This window comes from Ahaetulla prasina, chromosome 5, assembly GCF_028640845.1.
Source record: "Ahaetulla prasina isolate Xishuangbanna chromosome 5, ASM2864084v1, whole genome shotgun sequence".
Taxonomy (NCBI): domain Eukaryota; kingdom Metazoa; phylum Chordata; class Lepidosauria; order Squamata; family Colubridae; genus Ahaetulla; species Ahaetulla prasina.
The window spans coordinates 132,303,015-132,325,562 of NC_080543.1; the positions used below are offsets into that span (position 1 = coordinate 132,303,015).

Below are 22,548 nucleotides of genomic sequence, written 5' to 3' on the forward strand. Positions count from 1 at the left end.
TATCAGCTTTCAGGAATTAAAACAAACTTTTCATAGTCTGGCCACCTGAGTGTACACAAACACACAAACACACCCCACAACCACCATCACGCCACCTCTCTCTCTCTCTCTCTCTCTCTCTCTCTCTGGAAATTAGTTTAAATTAAGCATGGTAATACCGCACTGTGATAGAGTAACTGCTACTTCAGCACAACATACAAACATGAATCTAAGATGAGATGAGACAGGAGGCATGAATCAAGCTTCTGTCCTGAAGCTCCATTTGGATGAAGCCCAGAAGTGTAGAACTGCCATTCATTCATGCTTAGTGTCTCATTGCTTTTTTGGAACATCATATATCACTGGTTTTATGGAATAATTGACTTTTATTGCTGTTTGAATGAGGATCTATGGTTCATCTGCTTTGTTACTGGTGAACAGGAGATGAAGCAGGAAGTGATTGTTGTTAGTACGGCAAGTTAGTACATTTATAAAATGGAAAAGGTATACGTTATAACTCACATTCATTAAAAATTACGATCCTCTAGTAACTTGTGAAAAAGTGGGTTTGGCTGAGTGTGTGGCTCAAAATGAATGTTCTAATTGACGTTTTGTGTTGCATCAACTGTGCACAAAGCAAAAGTAAGTCTGGATAGGAGATGATGTTCACAACATCTCTATTTTAATTGTTCCATCTACTGTAGTTCTTTTAATTATATTCCTATGTCTACTTCTAGGACGTGATGGCTCAGGGGCTAGGATGTTGAGCTTGTCGATCGAAAGGTTGGCAGCTCAGCGGTTCGAATCCCTAGTGCTGCCATGTAACGGAGTGAGCTCTCGTTACTTGTCCCAGCTTCTGCCAACCTAGCAGTTTCGAAAGCACGTAAAAAGCATGCGGCTGCGTGGGTGATAGAGGGAGCCCCTCGTGGCTCCCACGTGACACCTCTCCTGCGCAGACTGCACTGGCTACCTGTGGCCTTTCGGGTGCGCTTCAAGGTTTTGGTAATTATCTTTAAAGCACTCCATGGCATTGGGCCGGGTTACTTACGGGACCGTCTGCTGCTACCAAATACCTCTCACCGACCCGTACGCTCTCACAGGGAGGGACTCCTCAGGGTGCCGTCAGCCAGGCAGTGCCAGCTGGCGGCACCCAGGGGAAGGGCCTTTTCTGTGGGGGCTCCCACCCTCTGGAACGAACTTCCCCCAGGACTTTGCCAACTTCCTGACCTTCGAACCTTTCGCCGCGAGCTTAAGACACATCTGTTCATTTGCGCAGGACTGGACTAGAATTTTTAAATTTTAAATTTGGTTTTAATCAGGTTTTATTATTTTATTGGGGTTTTAATATTCGGCCGTATTTAATAAGTTTTTTAAATTGTGGTTTTAACTTGTATTTATCTATGTGTATATTTTACTTGGCTATAAACCGCCCTGAGTCCCTTGGTATAAAAATACGATAAATAAATAAATAAATAAATAAATAAATAAATAAATAAATAAATAAATAAATAAATAAATAAAATAAAATGCAAGTAGAAAAAATAGGGACCACCTTTGGTGGGAAGGTAACAGTGTTCCGTGCGCCTTTGGCGTTGAGTCATGCCGGCCACATGACCAAGGAGATGTCTTCGGACAGCGCTGGCTCTTCGGCTTTGAAACGGAGATGAGCACCGCCCGCTAGAGTCGGGAACGACTAGCACGTACATGCGAGGGGAACCTTTACCTTTGCCTTATGTCTACTTATGGAATGAACATATCCTCAAGGCCATATCATTTTCTGTGAAACCTTTGTGTCCAAGAGAGTATGTGAATTGTGCACAGGTTTTTATGCCATTGTCTCAATCATTGACCCTACTCATGGAGTATCCATCTCCTACACCACCCTGAAATATTCCATGAAGAAGATATCCTAAAAGTTCTTGTTCTTTCTCTTCAACCTCAAGAGTTAGGTCAGGGGTCGGCAACCTGCAGCTCTGGAGCCGCCTGGTGCTCTTTCATCCCTCTGCTGCGGGTCCCTGTCACTGGTCAGCTCCACAATTGAGAGGGCTTTCGGTTAGGACAGGTAGAGAAAGATGCTATGCTAGGAGGAGACTCTATGGTGGAGGAAATGGACTTCTGGTCAGCAGAGGAAAAAAGGATGCTGTGCTAGGAGGAGACTCTATGGTGGAGGAACTGGACTTCTGGTCAGCAGAGGAAAAAAGGATGCCGTGCTAGGAGGAGGCTCTATGGTGGAGGAACCGGACTTCTGGTCAGCAGAGGAAAAAAGGATGCCGTGCTAGGAGGAGGCTCTATGGTGGGGGAACCGGACTTCTGGTTGGTTCCAGAATTGGATGGGGGGATTTCTGGTTAGGACTTTTGTGGCTCTTTGAGAGTTTAAGGTTGCTGACCCCTGAATTAGGTTAACTGGAATCATATGATATTGAACTTTTACTAAATTGGCTTATTGAGGTTGCTTTCTTCATATTGATATGGAGAAAGGGTTAAGATGGTATCCATTGCTATGATAGCAAGCGTAGAAAGTTGCAGTTGCAATTTCTAAATTCTTGCTTGCTGTTCTCACCTCCTCTGTGTGTGTGTGTGTGTGTGTGTGTGTGTTTTCTGAGGTTTTCGCGGGTGTTTGTATGTAGGTCTTTGGTTATTCGGGTTTTCTCCCGCGTAAAATTGGAAGTGTCTTGGCGACATTTCTACAAAGTCTCATTCGTCATCTTCAGGCTGGGTGTTTACGGCTTCGTTCTTCTAAAAGAAAAGAAGCACGAAGCTTCTTAGAAGCACGAAGCCGTAAACACCCAGCCTGAAGATGACGAATGAGACTTCGTTGAAATGTTGCCATGACCTCAATTCTGTGAGAAAACCCGAATATATATATATATATATATATATATATATATATATATATATATATGTATGTATGTATGTATGTATGTATGTATGTATGTATGTATGTGTATGTGTATGTGTATGTGTATGTGTATGTGTATATGTATGTGTATATATATAAAATACAATCCAAATACTTTACCAGGGGATAATCCTCACTTGCCAAAAGGAATTATGTGTGAGTTATGTTTTCCAAATGTACACTTCTCAATGGATTGCCAGCACATTTGTGGAATATTCATCATCCAGCTTGGATATCTTATTTTTCAGTGCCAGTTCCATTTCATCATATGTACATTATCACTTGTCATTGGCTTAATTGCACAACATGTTTTCCATTCATAGACACACGCCATGATAGATTGAATGTCTAAATTACTTTTGCATGTCCTATTAGCAAATATTATAAACCAAGAAATGAATGAGATGCTGTGAGCATCCCATCCTCCTTGCTAACCTCCGGACACCCCTTCCTAATTCTTGCTGAAACACAAAATCAACTTGATCCAACAGAAGAGTCATATTCATTTCTGTGAATGTCTGGATTGATCCCAAAGCAACCTACATTTTTCATCCCTGACTATTATTTCACAAATTGGAGAAGATTACAATATTATAACCTTTCCAGCTATTTATCACATCCCTACATCTCCAAAACACACTTTTAGCATTTGGAACAAGAAGAAAACCCCAAATATTTGTTCTTCCCTTGAAGGGGACTCCCTTCCCATTATAAATACAGAATGCATTTAATTACAGAGGAACGATTGAGTCTGTCATCTGCACCTTTATAACTGTCTGGTTTGGCTCTGCAACCAAACAAGACAAATACAGATTTCAACGGATAATTAGAACTGCAGAAAAAACAATTGCTACCAACCTGCCTTCCGTTGAGGACCAGTATACTGCACGGGTCAAAAAGAGGGCTGTAAAAATATCTACAGACCCCTCACATCCTTAACGCAAACTGTTTCAACTTCTACCTTCAAAATGATGCTATAGAGCACTGCACACCAAAACAACTAGACACAAGGACAGTTTTTCCCCGAATGCCATCACTCTGCTAAACAACTAATTCCCACAACACTGTCAAATAATTTACTAAGACTGTATTACTATTATTCTTCTCTTCCTTACTAGTATCGATCTCTTCCCACTTATGACTATAACCATGTTGTTTGCATCTTTCAATTTATATTGTTTTTATTTGTTTCCTAGTACGATTTCTTAGCTTATTAGTAACCTTGACTACCACTAAGTGTTGTATCTTTTTATTCTCGGTGAATGTATTTTATTCTCCTTACGTACACTGAGAGCTTATGCACCAAAGATAAATTCTTTGTGTGTCCAATCACACTTGGCCAATAAAGAATCCTATCTATCATCTATCTATCTATCTATCTATCTATCTATCTATCTATCTATCTATCTATCTATCTATCTATCTATCTATCATTCTATTCTATTCTATTCTATTCTATTCTATTCTATTCTATTCTATTCTATTCTATTCTATTCTATTCACCACTCCATCCAATGTACAACATTCTATATGGAGAAGTATCAGCTCTCAGCAATTAAGACAAACTTTTCATAGTCTGGCCACCTGAGTGTACACAAACACACACACACACACACACACACACACACACACACACACACCACCATCACCATTACCTTCTTCTGTTTAATTTAAACCTTTAACATCCGACCATGAGATCACAATGTGATTTCTGCTCAATAAGGACATGTTTTAAGGAATGAGGCTTAGTTCAGATTACATAATTGATGTTCTGGACTCCTCTATTATTAATCGCCTCTGGAACTCATCTTTATCGATGATCCCATACGGTGAACTCCAGAGGGCTTATAAATATATAGGTCTTGTAGAAACAACTATTTTGAAAGGAAAGTGGGTCTAGATTGGCCATGCCTTCCCTCCCAACTTCTTGCTTAGCTTGGCACTATTAAGAATAATTCTTAGGATGGACCCTTTTCTACTCGTCAAATATCAGATTTTGAAAGGAAGGAAAAATGTCACCTAAGATGCCAAAAATCTAGTGGATTGAGTCAACCCCTAAAAAAATGATGCCACCCCATGAACTGAACGTAACAACTATGAATCACGGGTGTTGAAGTATCGAAATCTGGTAAATAAACGATCATCACTAAATAGAAATATTAAACAGCTATGCTATGAAACTAACCTTGGCAAGAGTATCTCAAGAGGAATTCCTTTTTCACGTTAACAAAGGCTTTTCCCAGAACACTGCCTGTTAAATGAATGAAAACTATTTGTGTCTTTTTAGCTGTGTTGCTGGTTACTTAGCACAAACCACTTAAAAAATGTGCTTTCTGACATCACTTAATGTATCCCAGTGCTAAGTTTCATAGGAATAATTAGACTGCCAGCGGAAAATTATAACTTGATACTCAAACCATGATTTCCTCCCCCCACCTTCCATTCAGTCATGTCTGATTTTCAGAGAATGCCCGGACAAATCCTTGCAGTTTTCTGATTTTCAGAAGTGGTTTCTCATTTCCTCTTTCCTAGGGCTCAGAGAAAGTGACAGGCTGAAGGTCAGCAAGCTAGCTTTGTGTGTAAGATGGAACTAGAACTCACCATCTCCCAGTTTCTAGACAGATGCCTTAATCGCTGCACCAAACTGCTGTATGAACTTACATGAACATATCGCTTTGGCAATTCCATCTATTATCTTGGTATTTTGAGACAAAATAGTTAGGACATAGCAATAGCATGCATACTGCTTCACAGTGCTTTACAGCCCTCTCTAAGTGGTTTACAGAGTCAGCATCTTACCCCCAACAATCTGAGTCCTCATCTTACTGACCTGGGAAGGATGGAAGGCTGAGTCAACCTTGAGCTGGTCAGGATCGAACTCCTGGCAGTCAGGAGAATTAGCCTGGACTACTGCATTCTAACCACTGCGCCATCACAGCTCTACCTAAATACCTAACACCAATCTGGCCAAACCAATAAGGAGGGGCTTAAAAGAGCAAGGAAAAGACTATAGAGTTAAGTGAGCTAATAGATTTTCTGATGATATCTTGAAGAACCTCAAGGCATACAGTGTACACAAACAGATTTTCATTTATAGGCCATCCATTGTTGTGATGCTTTCTCTGCCTCTCTCTGTGTCTCTCTCTCTCCCTCCCTCTCCCCCTCTCCCCCTTCCCCCTCTCTCTCCACCAAAGTATGGTAAAGGCCCTAGAAAATTTAATAAGACTTTGTGGTTTTGGAGATAATTTCCCCACTTTCATGATTGCTAGGATAGAGAATATCAGAAAATGTGATACAGTAAAAAAAAAAAGGTTGATATATATATGAAATTCCAAAGCTGTTCTCCCAAAAATTTCCCCCCAATGGATTCAGGATGAAACCCACTGAAGGAACAGTAGGGGGATGGGAAGGGAAGTCCATTGTCACTTTTACTCTCTGGATTTTACCAGTTTAACACCAAGCTTGTTTACAAAAGCATACAATGGGATATCATTATGCACTTCCATTTCTACACTTTTGCTTATACCATTTCCATCAAGTCTGTCAATATTACTTTGTTTAGTCCATCTGATATGGAGTAACCCAGAGAGTCACGATAGAACTTGTGGATTGGAAACCAAGAATCAAGAATGCATTGATGTAAAATAGCAAAAAAAAATAATAATCCTTGTCTTTTTCTTTCTAAAAAAAAAAAGTCAGTAATTTAGTAGTGGCAAAAACTAAAAAAAAAAAAGATAATCAATGGCTTGATATAGTTTGAAATCTGCCAACCGTAGGAGAGGGCCAGTTGAAACTGAGGACAGGTCAAGGTCATCATCAACCTGGAGCCTTTGCATCCACAAGAGATATAAGTCAAAACCTCCTTTAATTCCATTGATTCTTATCACCCATTTGCCTTAATAGTTAGTAGTTTAGATTCTTGTTTAGAGGTAGCATTGAATAAACCTGTACTCATTTGAAGAATTCTGGTTTCTGATTTCCAGCTGGCATTAAAATTCTCATTCCATTTAAGGAAATGGAAGAAATTATGCTATGTATGTCATATAGAATACTTTTTTTGGTCTGTTTTTGAGGTATTGTACAATTTGATTCCGACATAAAAGTGAAGAGCATTATCTTTCTGCCTTCTTCTCATCCATCCATCCATCCATCCATCCATCCATCCACCCAACCAGCTACGACCTAAGCATTCCATTGTACTTATACAAATGTCATTCAAAGAAAATGTTACTTATATGCTTTTATAAGAATCCAACGAAGAACAACATATAGTAAAGTGTGTGCAAGAGAAAGTGAGCAAAAGTACAATGACTTTAAAAAAACACCAAACCCTGTCATCATGGAGGGTGAAAGTAATTACACCACAGTGTTGTCCATGAAACCAGATCAAAGCTTGAACTATGAGACACTAATACATTTTAAAGCCCACAATGTTAAAGAACCAGAAATGCATTAAGACCATTGTGGGCCCTAAGAACATTTATTTTTGGATTAATAGTCTTTTTAGGGTTATAAAAATATTCCCTAGATCTATAGGCCTCAGAAAGTCACAGAAAAGAACATAATAAAAGTAGTAATGGTATCTTAAATTTATTTAATCTCAGGCTATAGGCTATTTTTTTTTTGGTTTATAATAATAATAATAATAATATCAGAGTTGGAAGGGACCTTGGAGGTCTTCTAGTCCAAGCCCATGCCCAGGCAGGAAAACTTACACCATCTCAGACAGAAGGTTATCCAACATTTTCTTAAAAATTTCCAGTGTTGGAGCATTTATAACTTCTGCAGGCAAGTTGTTCCACTGGTTAATTATTCTAATTGTCAGGAAATTTCTCCTTAGTTCTAAGTTGCATCTCTCCTTGATTAGTTTCCACCCATTGCTTCTTGTTCTACCCTCAGGTGCATTGGAGAATAGTTTGACTCCCTCTTCTTTGTGGCAACCCCTGAGATATTGGAAGACTGCTATCATGTCTCCCCTAGTCCTTCTTTTCATTAAAGTAGACATACCGAGTTCCTGCAACTGTTCTTTATATGTTTTAGCTTCCACTCCCCTAATCATCTTTGTTGCTCTTCTTTGCACTCTTTCTAGAGTCTCAACATCAACGTTTCTTTTTTCCTGTTACTTTTCAGATTTTTGTTTGAGCCTAATATATTTCCACCGGGTCCCAGATACTCTGCCTATTATGCCTAAGTGATAATACAACCATTAAGAGAAGCATGTCAAAATATTTGGATAATTGGAATGTTCATCCAGGAGGGTATGGCTGAGGTGCGCCGACTTGAACGAATGAATACGCTTGATAAAAGAACAAGAACTTTCCAGGTGTCAGTTCAAGTGTAATTTTTTTTTGTTTGTTATTAAACATGGGTTGCGACAGAAGCTTCTACAAGGACTTGCACACAACCATGATGGATGGATGGATTCGTCTGCCGTTCAGTTAGCTCCATCAACTCACTCAAGACACATTTTTGAACAGATTATGTACTGTAAAACTCGGGAGACCATACATTTAACAAGAGAATTTGCTCTGAGGCTCTGCTTCCCACACTCTGTATGGAAAAGGGGGTGGGAAAAAAAGGGAGGAGAGAACAAAACTCATAGAGTTTGACAGCTACGGAGGCAACACTTGCCGTTTACAGTATAAGCCCAAATATTTTTTTTTTTTTTTGCAACACAACTATATATTAATTTAATAAAATACACAATATAGCTCTTATACACTCAACAATTTGGCTCAAATGCACTGAATCTGCAATAAATCAAGAAAAAAATATGTCATTTGATGTAAACACATTGAATCTTCTTACATTTGCACATTTAAATGGTTTGGGCGAAGGTTTGGAATGCCTGCACTTGAGCTATGGTAGTGTCCATAAATGAATTACAAAAGGTATTAATAATGTTAATTCGCTTCCGCTATTATTTCCCGCGTAACGGCAATTAAAGCGGCCATCTTGTATTGTGTCTCAGATATAAAACATAGTTACCTCAATTCTTCCTAGACACTAATTCCTTCCCTTTCTTTTCTGATCATGTTAATTCACTTATGCATGTGCAGGACAAACATGGATTCGATCCGTTTACATTTAACTTTAATATGACATGAGCCGTGTTACTAATGACCAGGATAGTTTTTTCTGAATGAAGTTATGGAATGGATTTGGAGGGGGGGGGGGTTCCATATTTTTTTTTCCTTTTCATTTCTTTCTTTCTTTCTTTCTTTTTTTAAGGATGTGGCAGATGCCTTTATACAGAAATGCCTATCACAAATGAACGTTAATGCTTCGTGTACTTGGTTGCCTTACTACAAGAACATTTATCTGTATGTTTGTTGGATTTCTGACTGGGGATTTTCCATAGAAACCTCTAATGACTCTTGTAAACATATCACACAACTATTCCACCCTGGTTTTTATGGGGTCTACAGGTAAACAGTGAAGTCAACATTAACTATCGGTCCTAGAAGATCTGTTTCCATTTATTTTACTCCTTTCTCTTCGATTGTCAAAGTGGCCTCAATCTATCTTTCTTTCTTTCTTTCTTTCTTTCTTTCTTTCTTTCTTTCTTTCTTTCTTTCTTTCTTTCTTTCTTTCTTCCTTCCTTCCTTCCTTCCTTCCTTCCTTCCTTCCTTCCTTCCTTCCTTCCTTCCTTCCTATTTTTCTTTTTCTTTATTTTTTTTTTAAAAAAAAACATACACCATATTGTTTCTAATGGAAGTTTGGTAAAAACAAAACCAGTGTTATCTGAAAAAAAGAAAAGAAAAGAAAAAAGAAAGAGCAGTGAAACAAACATACTGGAGGGCACTTCAGATGTTCACTAAAAGCCTTAAAGCAGCATTGGTCTTTGTTCATCCCTGTATATATTTTAGAACCAGGGGAGAATTTTTTTCTTTTTTTTCTTTTTTTAATATATAATTCAGCAGAAGAAGCAAATCAATGCCAGACTGTCTTTTTTGTTTGTTTGTTTGTGTGTGTGTGTGTGTGTGTGTTTGTTTGTTTCTGTTTTGCTTCACTTTCTCACAGCCACGGGGTCGTTTGCCCGACAGTCCTGTAAAAGCTTGTCGATCTCCCGTACAACTTCCTCTGCATCGACGGACTCTCTCCCTAGTTCCCTGTTTGAACGGTCTATCTGCTCCAAGACAGAGTCCATATCAGCGGAGTCTCGGCTGACTCGGGAATGCACCTCGGCGAAGACCCTGGCCATCTGATCGGATGCCATGAAGGCAGCGTCTCTAGATTGTTTACTAGGGGACAGGTACTGGCTGTTGGCTTCAGCCAAGGCCCCTGTCTTGACTTCGCAGCCATCCAGAGGTCCTTTCGTTGAAGCGCAAGGCTCAATGCAGGTCTTGGTTGGGCTGCTGGATGCTGAGGGGACCTCCTGGAGAAGAGGGCTCAGGGCACGTTTGGCTTTGAGATAAGGTTTCACATTGGCAATGAGAATGGTGTGCTCTCGCTTGTCCTTCCCAAATGTACAAAAAGTCTTCTTCCCTGTGGGGTTCACAGTTTCGTAAGTCTCAGTCTCGACATTGGCTTCCACCGTGGGCACAAAGAGATTTGTTCGGTAGTCGGCGTTGTCTGCTTGGTTGGAGGCAGGGAACTGGGGCATCCAACACCTGTCAGAATGACCAAGCACTCGGCATTCATCGGTGCAGTTAATGCACTCCTCTTGTTCTGCAAAACAAAGAAAAAACGACAAAGACTATTTAAAGTCATTCATCAGCTGCCTTGACCCGTTCAGGTCCCTGTCTGTTCATTCAATGTACAGGACTTCCTGGGTGAAAACAGAAATCATAATTAAAACTTTTGAGGGAGGTACCACAAATCAACAGGTTGAGGGGCTTGGTTTATTGGAGCTACTATCAATGCACAACAGCAGTTGTATCACTTCAATCAACGCTTGGTTTATTGGAGCTGCTATCAAAACACAACGGTGGTTGTATCTCTTCAATCAACGCTTGGTTTATTGGAGCTGCTATCAAAACACAACAGTGGTTGTATCACTTCAATCAACGCTTGGTTTATTGGAGCTACCATCAAAGCACAACAGTGGTTGTATCCAGAGGTGGGATTCATACAATTTACCTACTGGTTTGCCCAGCACTGAAAATGTGACCATGCGTACCTCTGCGCATGTGCATGGCCTTTTGCACATGTTCTTTGCTCTAGCGTGTGCCTTCCACGCATGGGCCCAACTTCAAAAATGTGCCGAAATAGCACAGCATAGAGCCGAGGCAGGTGGGCGGTGATTTCCGCTACCAGTTCGCCTGAACCAGTCCGAACTGGTTGTATCACTCAGTAGTTTTAGCACCCCAGTAAACACTTGGCTTATTGGAGCTAGTATCAATGCACAACAGGGGTTGTATCATTCAGTGGTTGTTTCACTTCAATGAATGGTTGTATTATCAAAGCACAACACTGATTGTATCACTCAGTGGATGTATCACTCCAATAAATGTTTGGTTTATTGGAGCTACTACCAAAGCACAACAGTGGTTGTATCACTGTATTAGGAGATCCTATACTCTAAAGCAGGGGTCACCAACCTTTCGGATCTCAGGGACCACTAAATTTATAATTTTAAATCCTGTGGACCACTAATATGATCTAATGATGTCTGGTTGGGCGTGGCAAGGTGGTCATGTGACTGGGTGGGTGTGGCCAACTCAATATCACTCACGTCAAGGGGCACCTTGTCACCCTCTACTCAGTACTGCCCGCCTGCCTGCTGTTGTGACTCATCCTCCCACCTCTCCTCAGCTGGGCCCCTCCCATCTCCAACCAGGCCTTTTATCAGACTCCGAGTCTGATAATGAAGATGAACGGCCTGTCATGACTCCAGCCCCAGGCCCTGGCCCCATGCCCGGAGAGGATTCAAGGAGTGAAAGGAGAACTCTGATAAACCTCACTCATACAGCGTGTGTTCCTTTGGCTCAGCCTTCAGAGCAGGAAGCCAGCCAGGTGGTAGAATTACTTGGGCCTACTCCCTCTGACCCCTCCCTTTCCCAGACGCTGACAGCAGATCCAGCTGAAGACAATTCAGAGTAGGTGGAGCCTCGCTTCTGGAGATCTGAGAGGCGACGCCAGCAGAAGGAGGGGTGGGGCAGGCCTGGATGAATGCTGAGTCATGGAGCCACACTCCACAGCCTATATAAAGGACCTGCTTTTGGCATTCCAACCTTGAGTCAAGCAAAGTCTTATCTAGTTTGCTGATATAGGACCCTATCGCTGAAGTCACAACTTGGACTCCTGCCTGCCCTGATAAACCTCGAAGGAACTTGGCAAGCTGCAGAGGCTTCGTTGCCAAGTTTGTTACGGACTTCCTTGACTCATTTGTCGGAGTGGGGGTGGGACACGACACCCGCTTGGGCTCCTTAAGGTCCCAACGGGAAGTAGTTGTTGGAGCTAAGCAGCCACCATGTTAAAGAGTTGGCAAAACAGCTGGCTCAGTTCAAATTGGATCTGAACAAGAAGGAGGCTCAGCAGAAGCACCTCACTGAGGACTAGGAGCATAGGTTTTCCAAACAGGGGGAAGACCTGCGGGAGTGCAAGGCCAGGTACCGGTGCCTGGTGGCTCAGTGGGCTGAGATGGTCAGCCAGTTCCAGGCCATGATGAAGTCCCACTGGAACAAGGCCCTCTGGCTCTTTGCCACCAATGGTGCTTCCCTCCAACCTTCGCCCAAAGCCCCACACCAGGAAGGTGAAGCAGACCCCAAGTTGGAATTTCTGCCCCCCTCTGACCCACACAAAAAGAATTTTTTTAGTCAAAAAAATTCATTGTATGTATCCAGCCCAGGGGCCATAGTTTGAGGATCCCTGATTTAGTGCAATATAAAAAAATGCAAATAATTTTTCTGGGGACCACCAAACTTTTCTCACGGATCACCAGTGGTCCACGGACCACCAGTTGGTGACCACTGCTCTAGAGTATAGGGTGTCCTGGTACAGGGTCTCCGCTAAGCAGGGGGTTGGACTAGAAAACCTTCAAAGTCTCTTCCAACTCTTTCGATCTTTCAGAGAATTTAATCTGAGAAAACAATGAAGGTTAGCTAAGAGACTCCTAAGATTTATCTTTCCTCAGCAGATCCAATAACCAAACAGTGGCTTATTCTACAGAAATAAGAACATTTCACACAAATTAAGCAAGCTGAATTTCACCCAGAAGATCCCCGTTAAATTGCAATTGTTTTGCTGGATGACTGTCATCTAATAATAAGAGTTTACCAAATCCACATGCACGCCAGTTACTTTGTGCCGATAATAACACAGGAAAGGATTTTGCTGCCACTGTGCATTAAATGTGAGCTTGTCAAAAGAGGCATTATTGCTGTTTTCAACAAAAATATAGATTGTGTAACTAGCTTTTCTACTCTTTGGGGATGGAGGGTTGGTGTAAAAAAAAAATGTGAAGATTGATTTGCACAACTCATACCATTAGGAAGAATGTACTCTATTTTTGTTTTCTATGAACTTATCGTATTCCCGTGCACTCTGCTTATTTCTTCTCAAAATAATGGCAAGAATAGTTAATGAAGTACTTCTCTTCAAAGATCATCATATTCATATAATGAATGGAACAGCTATTATTGTAAGTAGTTGCCTGTTTAGAGAGGGCAGGAACAACATTCTCTACATGATCAGCATAACAATCCCATCTTAGAAACTGGGTCAGCCCATTGCAGGAACTGTGAGCAGATGTTGACTTCAAAGGCAGGACTTTTATTACATCATAAGAATAAGAAACTGGATGGAAGTAAGTCATACCAAGGTGGCCTTGGGTGATCTCCCCAAAAGCTGTATCATGCTTAGGAGACCACCAGAAAATCCCAGAGCTGTAGTTAGGAAAATTAACCTTGACAACTTTATGATCTGTAGACTTCAACTCCCAAAATTCCTCATCCAACATGGCTAACTGAGGAATTCTGGGAGTTGAAGTCTACAAGTTATAAAGCTGCCAAGAGGTAGAAGATGACTGATCTATACTGTTTTCTTGGAAACTACATTGATGTATGATCCAGTTACTATACTCTGAGCTTGTGTTGTGACCAAGGCTCAAGTAGCGATTACTAAACACAATTCAGTCCTCAACAAACTTATTTTATTAAAACAGCTTAGAATTAATTCATTCCAAAATGAATTAGTCCAAAACAAAATTCTTAATAACCAGTCTGTCCACCTTATCACCAACCTTTGATGTTTTTGGCAACCTGCCAAAGGCTTTTCTTGGCAAAACCTCCACAAAGGTCAAGAGATGCTGACAAGAAGCATGGAAATCAATGTTGCTTTTCTATAAAGAACCCCAGAGCCGTTGCTGCTCTTTTAAGCCTTATGGGAGTGGCCAATCATCTTCTGGCCTTACTCCCAAGTCGTCCTTTTTGCTTCAGTTGCTCTTGCCTTCTGGCAGCTCTTTGCATGCGTGCACTAGGAACAGGCTTCTCCTGTTCCTCTGCCTCTCTGCTGTCCACCATTGGAGGCTCCAGAGTCCACACAGAGATGGCCCTGGCCCCATCTCTGCCTCCAATGCAGAGCCCTCGTCCGGGCCTTCCCCTGACTCCAGGACTGGCCCATTGTCCTCCCCAGCCTCCTCACTGTCTGACTCTGCTGCCAGTTCCGCAGGCTGCTGGCGGACCACAACAGCTTGATCCAAGGAATGCATGATCCCACTGTTTTCTACCCATAATTTAAGAAAGGACTCTTTCTAGACTTCTGCTCTTAGTGACTGTCATCTACAGAATCCACAAAATAGGACCTTCTCAATATGGAAGAACATTCCTCCGGGGATTGGTTTAGCTCCATCTTTTTGAGTCTCAAAAAAGTGTGCCTTCAGGACTTGATAGATTCTTTTGTTTCTCCCTGTAGGATATGTCAATTATTTTTTAATACTGCCTGGGGTATTTTAGATATCATTTTAATCCAACTGCTGGATTAAAATGGATATACATACAGTAGTGGCCAAAATTGTAGAAATCTTTTGGAAAAAGTGTATTTTTGAAAACTAGCTAATAACAACTACTTTTTTTTTTGGAGTAGTACCATAAAATGATATACCAATGGAAAGATAATTTAATCAAGAATGTAATGCAATAACTTTTATGAAGGATTTGCGATTAGAATAGCAGTTACAGTATAAGGAAGAAAAGTGAAACGTGTAGAAAAAAACGAGATATACAAAAATGATCACCATGTCAGTTAATACTTCGTTGGGTAACCTTTAGCATGAATTATGGCCTTACAACATCTTCCCATAGAGTGAACCAAGTTTTTTAGTTCTGCAGCTGTTCTAATGTGAAACCAAGATTGAATGATGGCTTCTATTAATTGGGTTTTATTGCTGGGTCGCTTCTGACTAACTAGTTTCTTTAGTCGGCTCCATAGATTTTCAATTGGGTTAAGGTCTGGGCTATTCACAGGCCATTCTAGCAGTAGAATAGGATTATCTTGAAACTCCAAAAAAAGAGGTGTTATTAGCCATAAAACCTCAAAAATACACTTTTCCCAAAATGTTTCCACAATTTTGGCCACTACTGCCTGCCTGATCTCTCTCTCTCTCTCTCTCTCTCTCTCTCTCTCTCTCTCTCTCTCCCCCCCCCCTCTCTCTCAACATTGTTTCCCCTTCCAATAATTGTAGATTTTAGAAGAATTCCATCTTACTCAATGTATTTTAAAACCTGATTGTAAAGTATTGGCTTATCATTTCCTTTTGCACAAGCCTTTTTCTGCTCCACTTTATACCATATAACCTGGGAACTGGATTTCCTTAAAAAAAATCAATAACGTACAACATGAAAAGACACTTCATTAAGCATTAGAATATGTGAAAGTATTTGGGGGGAAGAGAGGAGAAAATGGCGGATTCAAAAGAATCCAAATTCAATTAACGGAAGACCCATTCATTTTCAATAGGAACCTTAAGCCCATATCTACTCAAGTCTAGATTCCTTTCTAACAAATGGTTTTTCAAAGTGCTTGCAATATTGACTGTATCTTGTTCTCTTTCTAAATGTGCAGGGTATTTATATTTTTTGCATTCTATTTATTCTGATATTTGTCTGTTGGTTTTTTTTATTCAATCTTATTGCTTGTAGGATGTTCGTTTACTTTGTGCTGAAACAGCCTTTTAAGGATTTATAAAGGTATGAAATTCAGGGATAAACTGGGCTTTTTATTATCAAATGCCGATTGCGAATTTTTCTGTGCACAAGGGATATGTTTTTTTGCTACTTAACTGGGACCCTTTCCTTTCCTTTCCTTTCCTTTCCTTTCCTTTCCTTTCCTTTCCTTTCCTTCCCTTCCCTTCCCTTCCCTTCTTCTATCTTCCTTTCCTTTCCTTTCCTTTCCTCTCCTCTCCTTCCCTTCCCTTCCCTTCTTCTATCTTCCTTTCCTTTCCTTTCCTTTCCTTTCCTTCCCTTCCCTTCTTCTATCTTCCTTTCCTTCCCTTCCCTTCCCTTCCCTTCTTCTATCTTCCTTTCCTTTCCTTTCCTTTCCTTTCCTTTCCTTTCCTTTCCTTTCCCTCCTTCCCTTCCCTTCCCTTCCCTTCCCTTTCCTTCTTCTATCTTCCTTTCCTTTCCTTTCCTTTCCTTTCCTTTCCTTTCCTTTCCTTTCCTTTCCTTTCCTTTCCTTTCCTTCCCTTCCCTTCCCTTCCCTTCCCTTCCCTTCCCTTCTTCTATCTTCCTTTCCTTTCCTTCCCTTCCCTTCCCTTCCCTTCCTTTCCTCCTCCTTTCCTTTTTCTCTGATGAATATTATGAACAAAATGAACGCTTGGCAACTGCTTCATATTTATGATGGTCGCAGTGTCCCGAGGGTCATGCAAACCCCTTTTGCGACCTTCTGACAAGCAAAAGTCAATACGGAAGCCAGATTTTTTAATTTTATTTACATTTATATCCCGCCCTTCTCCGAAGACTCAGGGCGGCTTACATTGTGTAAGGCAATTGTCTCATTCTATTTGTATATTTATATACAAAGTCAACTTAATTGCCCCCAACAATCTGGGTCCTCATTTTACCTACCTTATAAAGGATGGAAGGCGGAGTCAACTTTGGGCCTGGTGGGACTTGAGCCTGCAGTAATTGCAAGCAGCTGTGTTTAATAACAGGCTTCTTACAGCCTGAGCCACACCGCGGCCCATTCACCCAAGAACCATATTAACTAAACCACTGCAGTGATTCACGGAACAACCGTGGCACAGAAGGTCGTAAAATGAGACGCAAAATTTACTTCACAACTGTTGGGCTCCATTGTGGTCATAAGTCAAGGATGTATTGCGTCACAAAAAGAAGAGCACTGCCATTGGTTTCAAAAACCGGTTCTCCCACTGAGAATTTTCTCCTTTCTCTTCCTCACAACTCTGTTCTCATATCCTTTTCTCCTCTAGCTCTTAGCCCGTTATTATTTTTTTTTACTTGCATTTATATCCCGCCCTTCTGCGAAGACTCAGGGCGGCTTACACAGTGTTAAGCAATAGTCTTCATCCATTTGTATATTATATACAAAGTCAACTTATTGCCCCCAACAATCTGGATCCTCATTTTACCTACCTTATAAAGAATGGAAGGCTGAGTCAGCCTTGGGCCTGGTGGGACTTGAACCTGCAGTAACTGCAAGCAGCTGCTGTTAATAATAGACTGTCTTGGCAGTCTGAGTCACTCAAGGACCCTTGAGTTATTATCAGCTCTCCTTGTTTTTTCTTGCATCTGCCTTTAAAACATACATGTGGAACCGTATGACCGGTACGCTCTCACAGAGAAGGTCTCCTCAGGGTGCCGTCTGCCAAACAATGTCGGCTGGCGGCCCCCAGGAGCAGGGCCTTCTCTGTGGGAGCAGCGACGCTCTGGAATGAACTTCCCCCTGGCCTACGCCAAGTGCCTGATCTTCGGACCTTTCGCCGTGAGCTAAAAACATACTTATTTATTCAAGCTGGACTGGCATAATGGTTTTTTAACATTTTAATTGGGTTTTATTGTTGTGGGGTTTTAAATATTTTTAAAATTTAAAAATTAAATTTTTAAACATTGGCCTTTTTGTAATATGTTTTATTTTAAATTTTGATTTTAATTGTATATATATTGTGTTTTATTTAGGCTGTACACCGCCCTGAGTCCTTCGGGAGAAGGGCGGTATAAAAATTTGATAAATAAATAAATAAATAAATAAATAAATAAATAAATAAATAAATAAATGAGCAGCCCTAAGGAAATAGCCTTTGCCTGCTGCAGGAAATCAGGTGGCTTTTCACTGCCACCACCTTCATAATAGATATATATTTTTTCTAAAACAAAATAGGCTCCTAAGACTTCCAAATGAGCTCTTCCATGTTAAATCTCTTTGTTTTCTTTGATGGGCTGCCCAATGCTTTCATGTAGGATCACTCATTGGCCCTTTCCAGAAGTGCGTTTTAGCAGATTCAGCAGTGCTGACTCCTTGTTGAAGGGTACATTTATGTTTACAATACCAGCTAACCTTCCATTTTCAGGATTTTGTAAAGGAAGGCAGGACAGCTTTAATGGAGGCATGGATAGGGCATTGAAGGAGGTTTCCGTATCCTGGGAAAATAGTGTTGATGGAAGAAATATCCATCTGGTTCAGTTCCAAGGTGGGAGAAAGACACTGGAAACATGGAGGTTGGTTGGAAAGAAGGTTTAATGAAGCAGCAGAACCACCAAGCACATGGTTCTCTGATGCAGTTGAGTACATGGAGTTGAGAGTGGGGTGTATTTATACTTTCTCTTGGCCTTTGCACTTGAACTTCCCGTTCCTGTGCAAGAACATGTATTCTATTGGCTGTTGTCAGACTCCCATGGGGCCATATACAAATCCTAAGAGTTTGTCTGAGCTAAACTTGGTTGACGTTTGCCTGATGCACTATCCTTAGGAGATTGTGCAATATAGTGAGCTCTGCTGCTAGATGCGTTAACTTAATCCTATTATGTCCTGGAGGGTCATGTCTTAATCCCATCACCCTAGAGCTGGAGATCTTTTGTCTTGTAGATAGGCTGGCCCAGTCTTTCTTAATAGGCACCAAATAGCTGATGAGGGCTATTAAGAAAGGTGGTAGCTGCTTTCCAAGAGCATGTTTCTCCATTTCTCATCCAGGGAAATATAATCTTCTGCCTTTTTAATATTTCTCAAAATATTTCATTCTTCTAGGAGAGGGGTGGGTGCTAACTTTCTACAGTAGGAAGTGTGAGAAAGACACTTAAAAGAAACTCAAAAATGATTCTGCTCGATAAGGGAAAGAGAGAAACATATGCACCCTGTAACAATCCTGCATTTCTTGCCGTGTCTGTTTCTTGACCTGGATTACCCCAAAGGACGAAAAGATTTTGAAGCACCAGATGAATTAAAGATGAAGTATTAAAATTGTAGAAGGGAAAAGTCTGCTCTACTATACTTTGTTGAAATAGACTATAATAACAGAAACTTGCGGGTCTGATCTTGCTTGACCTTGTCCGCTTCTTATATTCCAGTGAATCAGGGAGGTGTTTGCCTGAACGACTTCTAAATTTATTTATTAATTACAAAATTTATTTGCTGCCCAGCTCATGTCCTACAACTCTCCCTCCCTCCCTCCCTCCCTCCCTCTCTTGGCCAAGTGTGATTGGACACACAATTAGGCCTGACTAGGTGGCTCAGTGGCTAAGACACTGAGCTTGTCGGTCAGAAAGTTTGGTGGTTCGAATCCCTAGTATAAGTCTCCTGCGTGAGCAAGGGGTCGGACTAGATGACCTCCAAAGTCCCAACTATGTTACTGTTACACAAGGAATTTGTCTTCGGTACATAAGCTCTCAGCTTTACATAGGACATAGGACTCTCAGAGTCCTTTGGGAGAAGGGCGGTATAGAAATCAAATAATAATAATAATAATAATAATAATAATAATAATAATAATAATAATAATAATAATAATAATAATAATAATAATAATAATAATAATAATAATAATAATTTAATTTGTATACCGCCCTTCTCCCGGAGGACTCAAGGCGGTGAACAGGCAGATAAAATAAATTCTAATTCTAGTGTAAAAGCTATAAGTGATAAAATATTATAGCAATAGCCCTTAGACTTATATACCGCTTCACAGTGCTTTACAGCCCTCTCTAAGCGGTTTACAGAGTCAGCATATTGTCCCCAACAATCTGGATCCTCATTTTGCCGACCTCAGAAGGGCGGAAGGCTGAGTCAACCTTGAGTCTGGTGAGGATTGAACTCCTGGCAGTTGGCAGAATTAGCCTGCAATACTGCATTCTAATCACTGCACCACCACGGCTCTTAATAAATAATGATAACATAACATAACATAACATAACATAACATAACATAACATAACATAACATAACATAACATAACATAACATAACATAACATAACATAACATAACATAACATAACATAACATAACAACAGAGTTGGAAGGGACCTTGGAGGTCTTCTAGTCCAACCCCCTGCCCAGGCAAGAAACCCTACACCATTTCAGACAAATGGCTATCCAACATTTTCTTAAAAACTTCCAGTGTTGGAGCATTTACAACTTCTGGAGGCAAGTTGTTCCACTGATTAATGGTTCTAACTGTCAGGAAATTTCTCCTTAATTCCAGGTTGCTTCTCTCCTTGATTTGTTTCCACCCATTGCTTCTTGTTCTACCCTCAGGTGCTTTGGAGAATAGCTTGACTCCCTCTTCTTTGTGGCAGCCCCTGAGATATTGGAAGGCTGCTATCATGTCTCCCCTAGTCCTTCTTTTCATTAAACTAGACAGGCCCAGTTCCTGCAACCGTTCTTCATATGATCATTGTCATCATAAAAATACATTCATCATAAATCATAAGATACAAAATTCTTACCAACATTAAAAAAAACAACCAAAACACCCTATATTTTTTCCAGGATTTCCAGAATGCTTGGAAAGCTAAGCTATGCTTCTTGCATATTTCTAACAATTATTATTTTTTCCCTGTTCCCCTTTTTAAAAGGGAATTCTTTCATCCTTCAGGACCCCACCTCTGCATGTCTTCACCATTTGTTCAACTGTGCTGAAAACTTGCTAGCAGCTTTCCTCCCCTTCCTACTTTCTTCCTTTATGCCATATCGCGGAAAGCAGACCTGAAGTATTGATTATCATACATTACAAGCTGCTTACTGCAATATTAGCCTTTCGCGTTGACTTGCTGCAAGCTGGGAGACCAGGAAAGAATTATTATTATTATTTTTTAAAAAAGGTAGTTTTATAGGAACGGTGGGATTTCTTTATTATTATTTTTTAACCCTTACAAAAAAAGAAATATGAAACTCTCAACTCCAGAGCCAGTTAGCGCTGCCCATGGCTAAATCAGCACTGATGAGAAATTGGGGTCCATCGAAAAGGCAGAAATAAACATGTAAGCATCCCCACAGCTCTCGTCGCCTTGCAAAACCGGGTCGGAAGAGTGACATGCTCAGCTGGTCTTGATCAGATTCCAAGTTTACCTGCCTCCAGATGAAAATAAACCCTGAACAGTTCAAGTGTGTACAATGAACAGCAACAGCCTGGAGGCTTGTCTTCGTCTCTAGAGATGGAGAGGTAAACAACCAGAAGTGCTGCGTGCACGTTAGGGAGAAGCTTTCCGAATATAGATCAGAGAAATTAGCCACCAGGAAGGGATGGGGGAAAAAAAGAAAGAAAGAAAGTCACCCAGGATGGAGCTCAGCTGGTATATCGGAGCCACAAAATGCAAAGCGAGGAAAGCTTGCACGAACCAAAGATACTGTGCCGCTAACTACAGGGAAATATCTTGGTGTTTTTTTTTTTGGCCTGAGGAATATTGAAAAATGTACCAGATTAGACTGACAGATCTTTATAGAAATGGCTTGTTCATACTATTATGGAAAAGCTACTGCACGAATCAAAAAGAGGGCTGTGAAAATATTTACAAACCCCCTCGCATCCTGGACATAAACTGTTTCGACTCCTAACCTCAAAACGACACTACAGAGCACTGCACACCAGAACAACTAGACGCAAGAAGCAGTGGTGGGTTTCAATTTTTTTTTACTACCGGTTCTGTGGGTGTGGCTTGGTGGGCGTGACATGGCTTGGTGGGCGTGGCTTGGTGGGCATGCAGGGGAAGGATACTATAAAATCTCCATTCCCATCTCACTTCAGGGGAAGGTTACTGCAAAAATACCCCATTTCCTCCCGATCAGCTGGGACTTGGGAGGCAGAGAATAGATGGTGGCAGGGCCAGACAGAATTTTTACTACCAGTTCTGCAAACTACTCAAAATTTCCACTACCGGTTCTCCAGAACAGGTTATTTATTTATTTATTTATTTATTTTGTCACAACATCATATAAAAAGATTATATAGTATATAAACATATATATGAGTAAATATTAGTAGGTATAAGCATATATATATAGGGAGGTATAAGCATATATATATAGGAAGAAGAAAAGAAAAACAATAGGACAAGAACAGTAGGCACGTTTGTGCGCTTATGCACGCCCCTTATGGTCCTCTTAGGAATGGGGTGAGGTCAATAGTAGAAAGTTTTTGGTTAAAGCTTTTAGGATTATGGGAAGAGACCACAGAGTCAGGTAAAGTATTCCAAGCACTGATGATTCTGTTACAGAAGTCGTATTTTCTGCAATCTAGATTAAAGCAGTTAACATTAAGTTTAAATCTGTTGGTTGCTCTTG

The 22,548-nt window shown here is 40.7% G+C and overlaps 1 protein-coding gene across 3 annotated transcripts in view; it reads right to left on the reverse strand.

Moving 5' to 3' along the window:
- Positions 1-8,277: 8,277 nt before the first annotated feature.
- Positions 8,278-22,548, reverse strand: part of PCDH17 (protocadherin 17) — a 256,063-nt gene continuing 241,792 nt past the window's right edge. For 2 of the 3 annotated variants that reach the window (XM_058186367.1, XM_058186366.1), the window contains one exon: positions 8,278-10,549. In XM_058186367.1, the coding sequence (XP_058042350.1) occupies positions 9,888-10,549 (662 nt within the window). In that variant the 3' untranslated portion in view covers positions 8,278-9,887. The remainder of the gene's footprint in view (positions 10,550-22,548) is intronic. The other variant, XM_058186368.1, reaches the window with a different exon arrangement.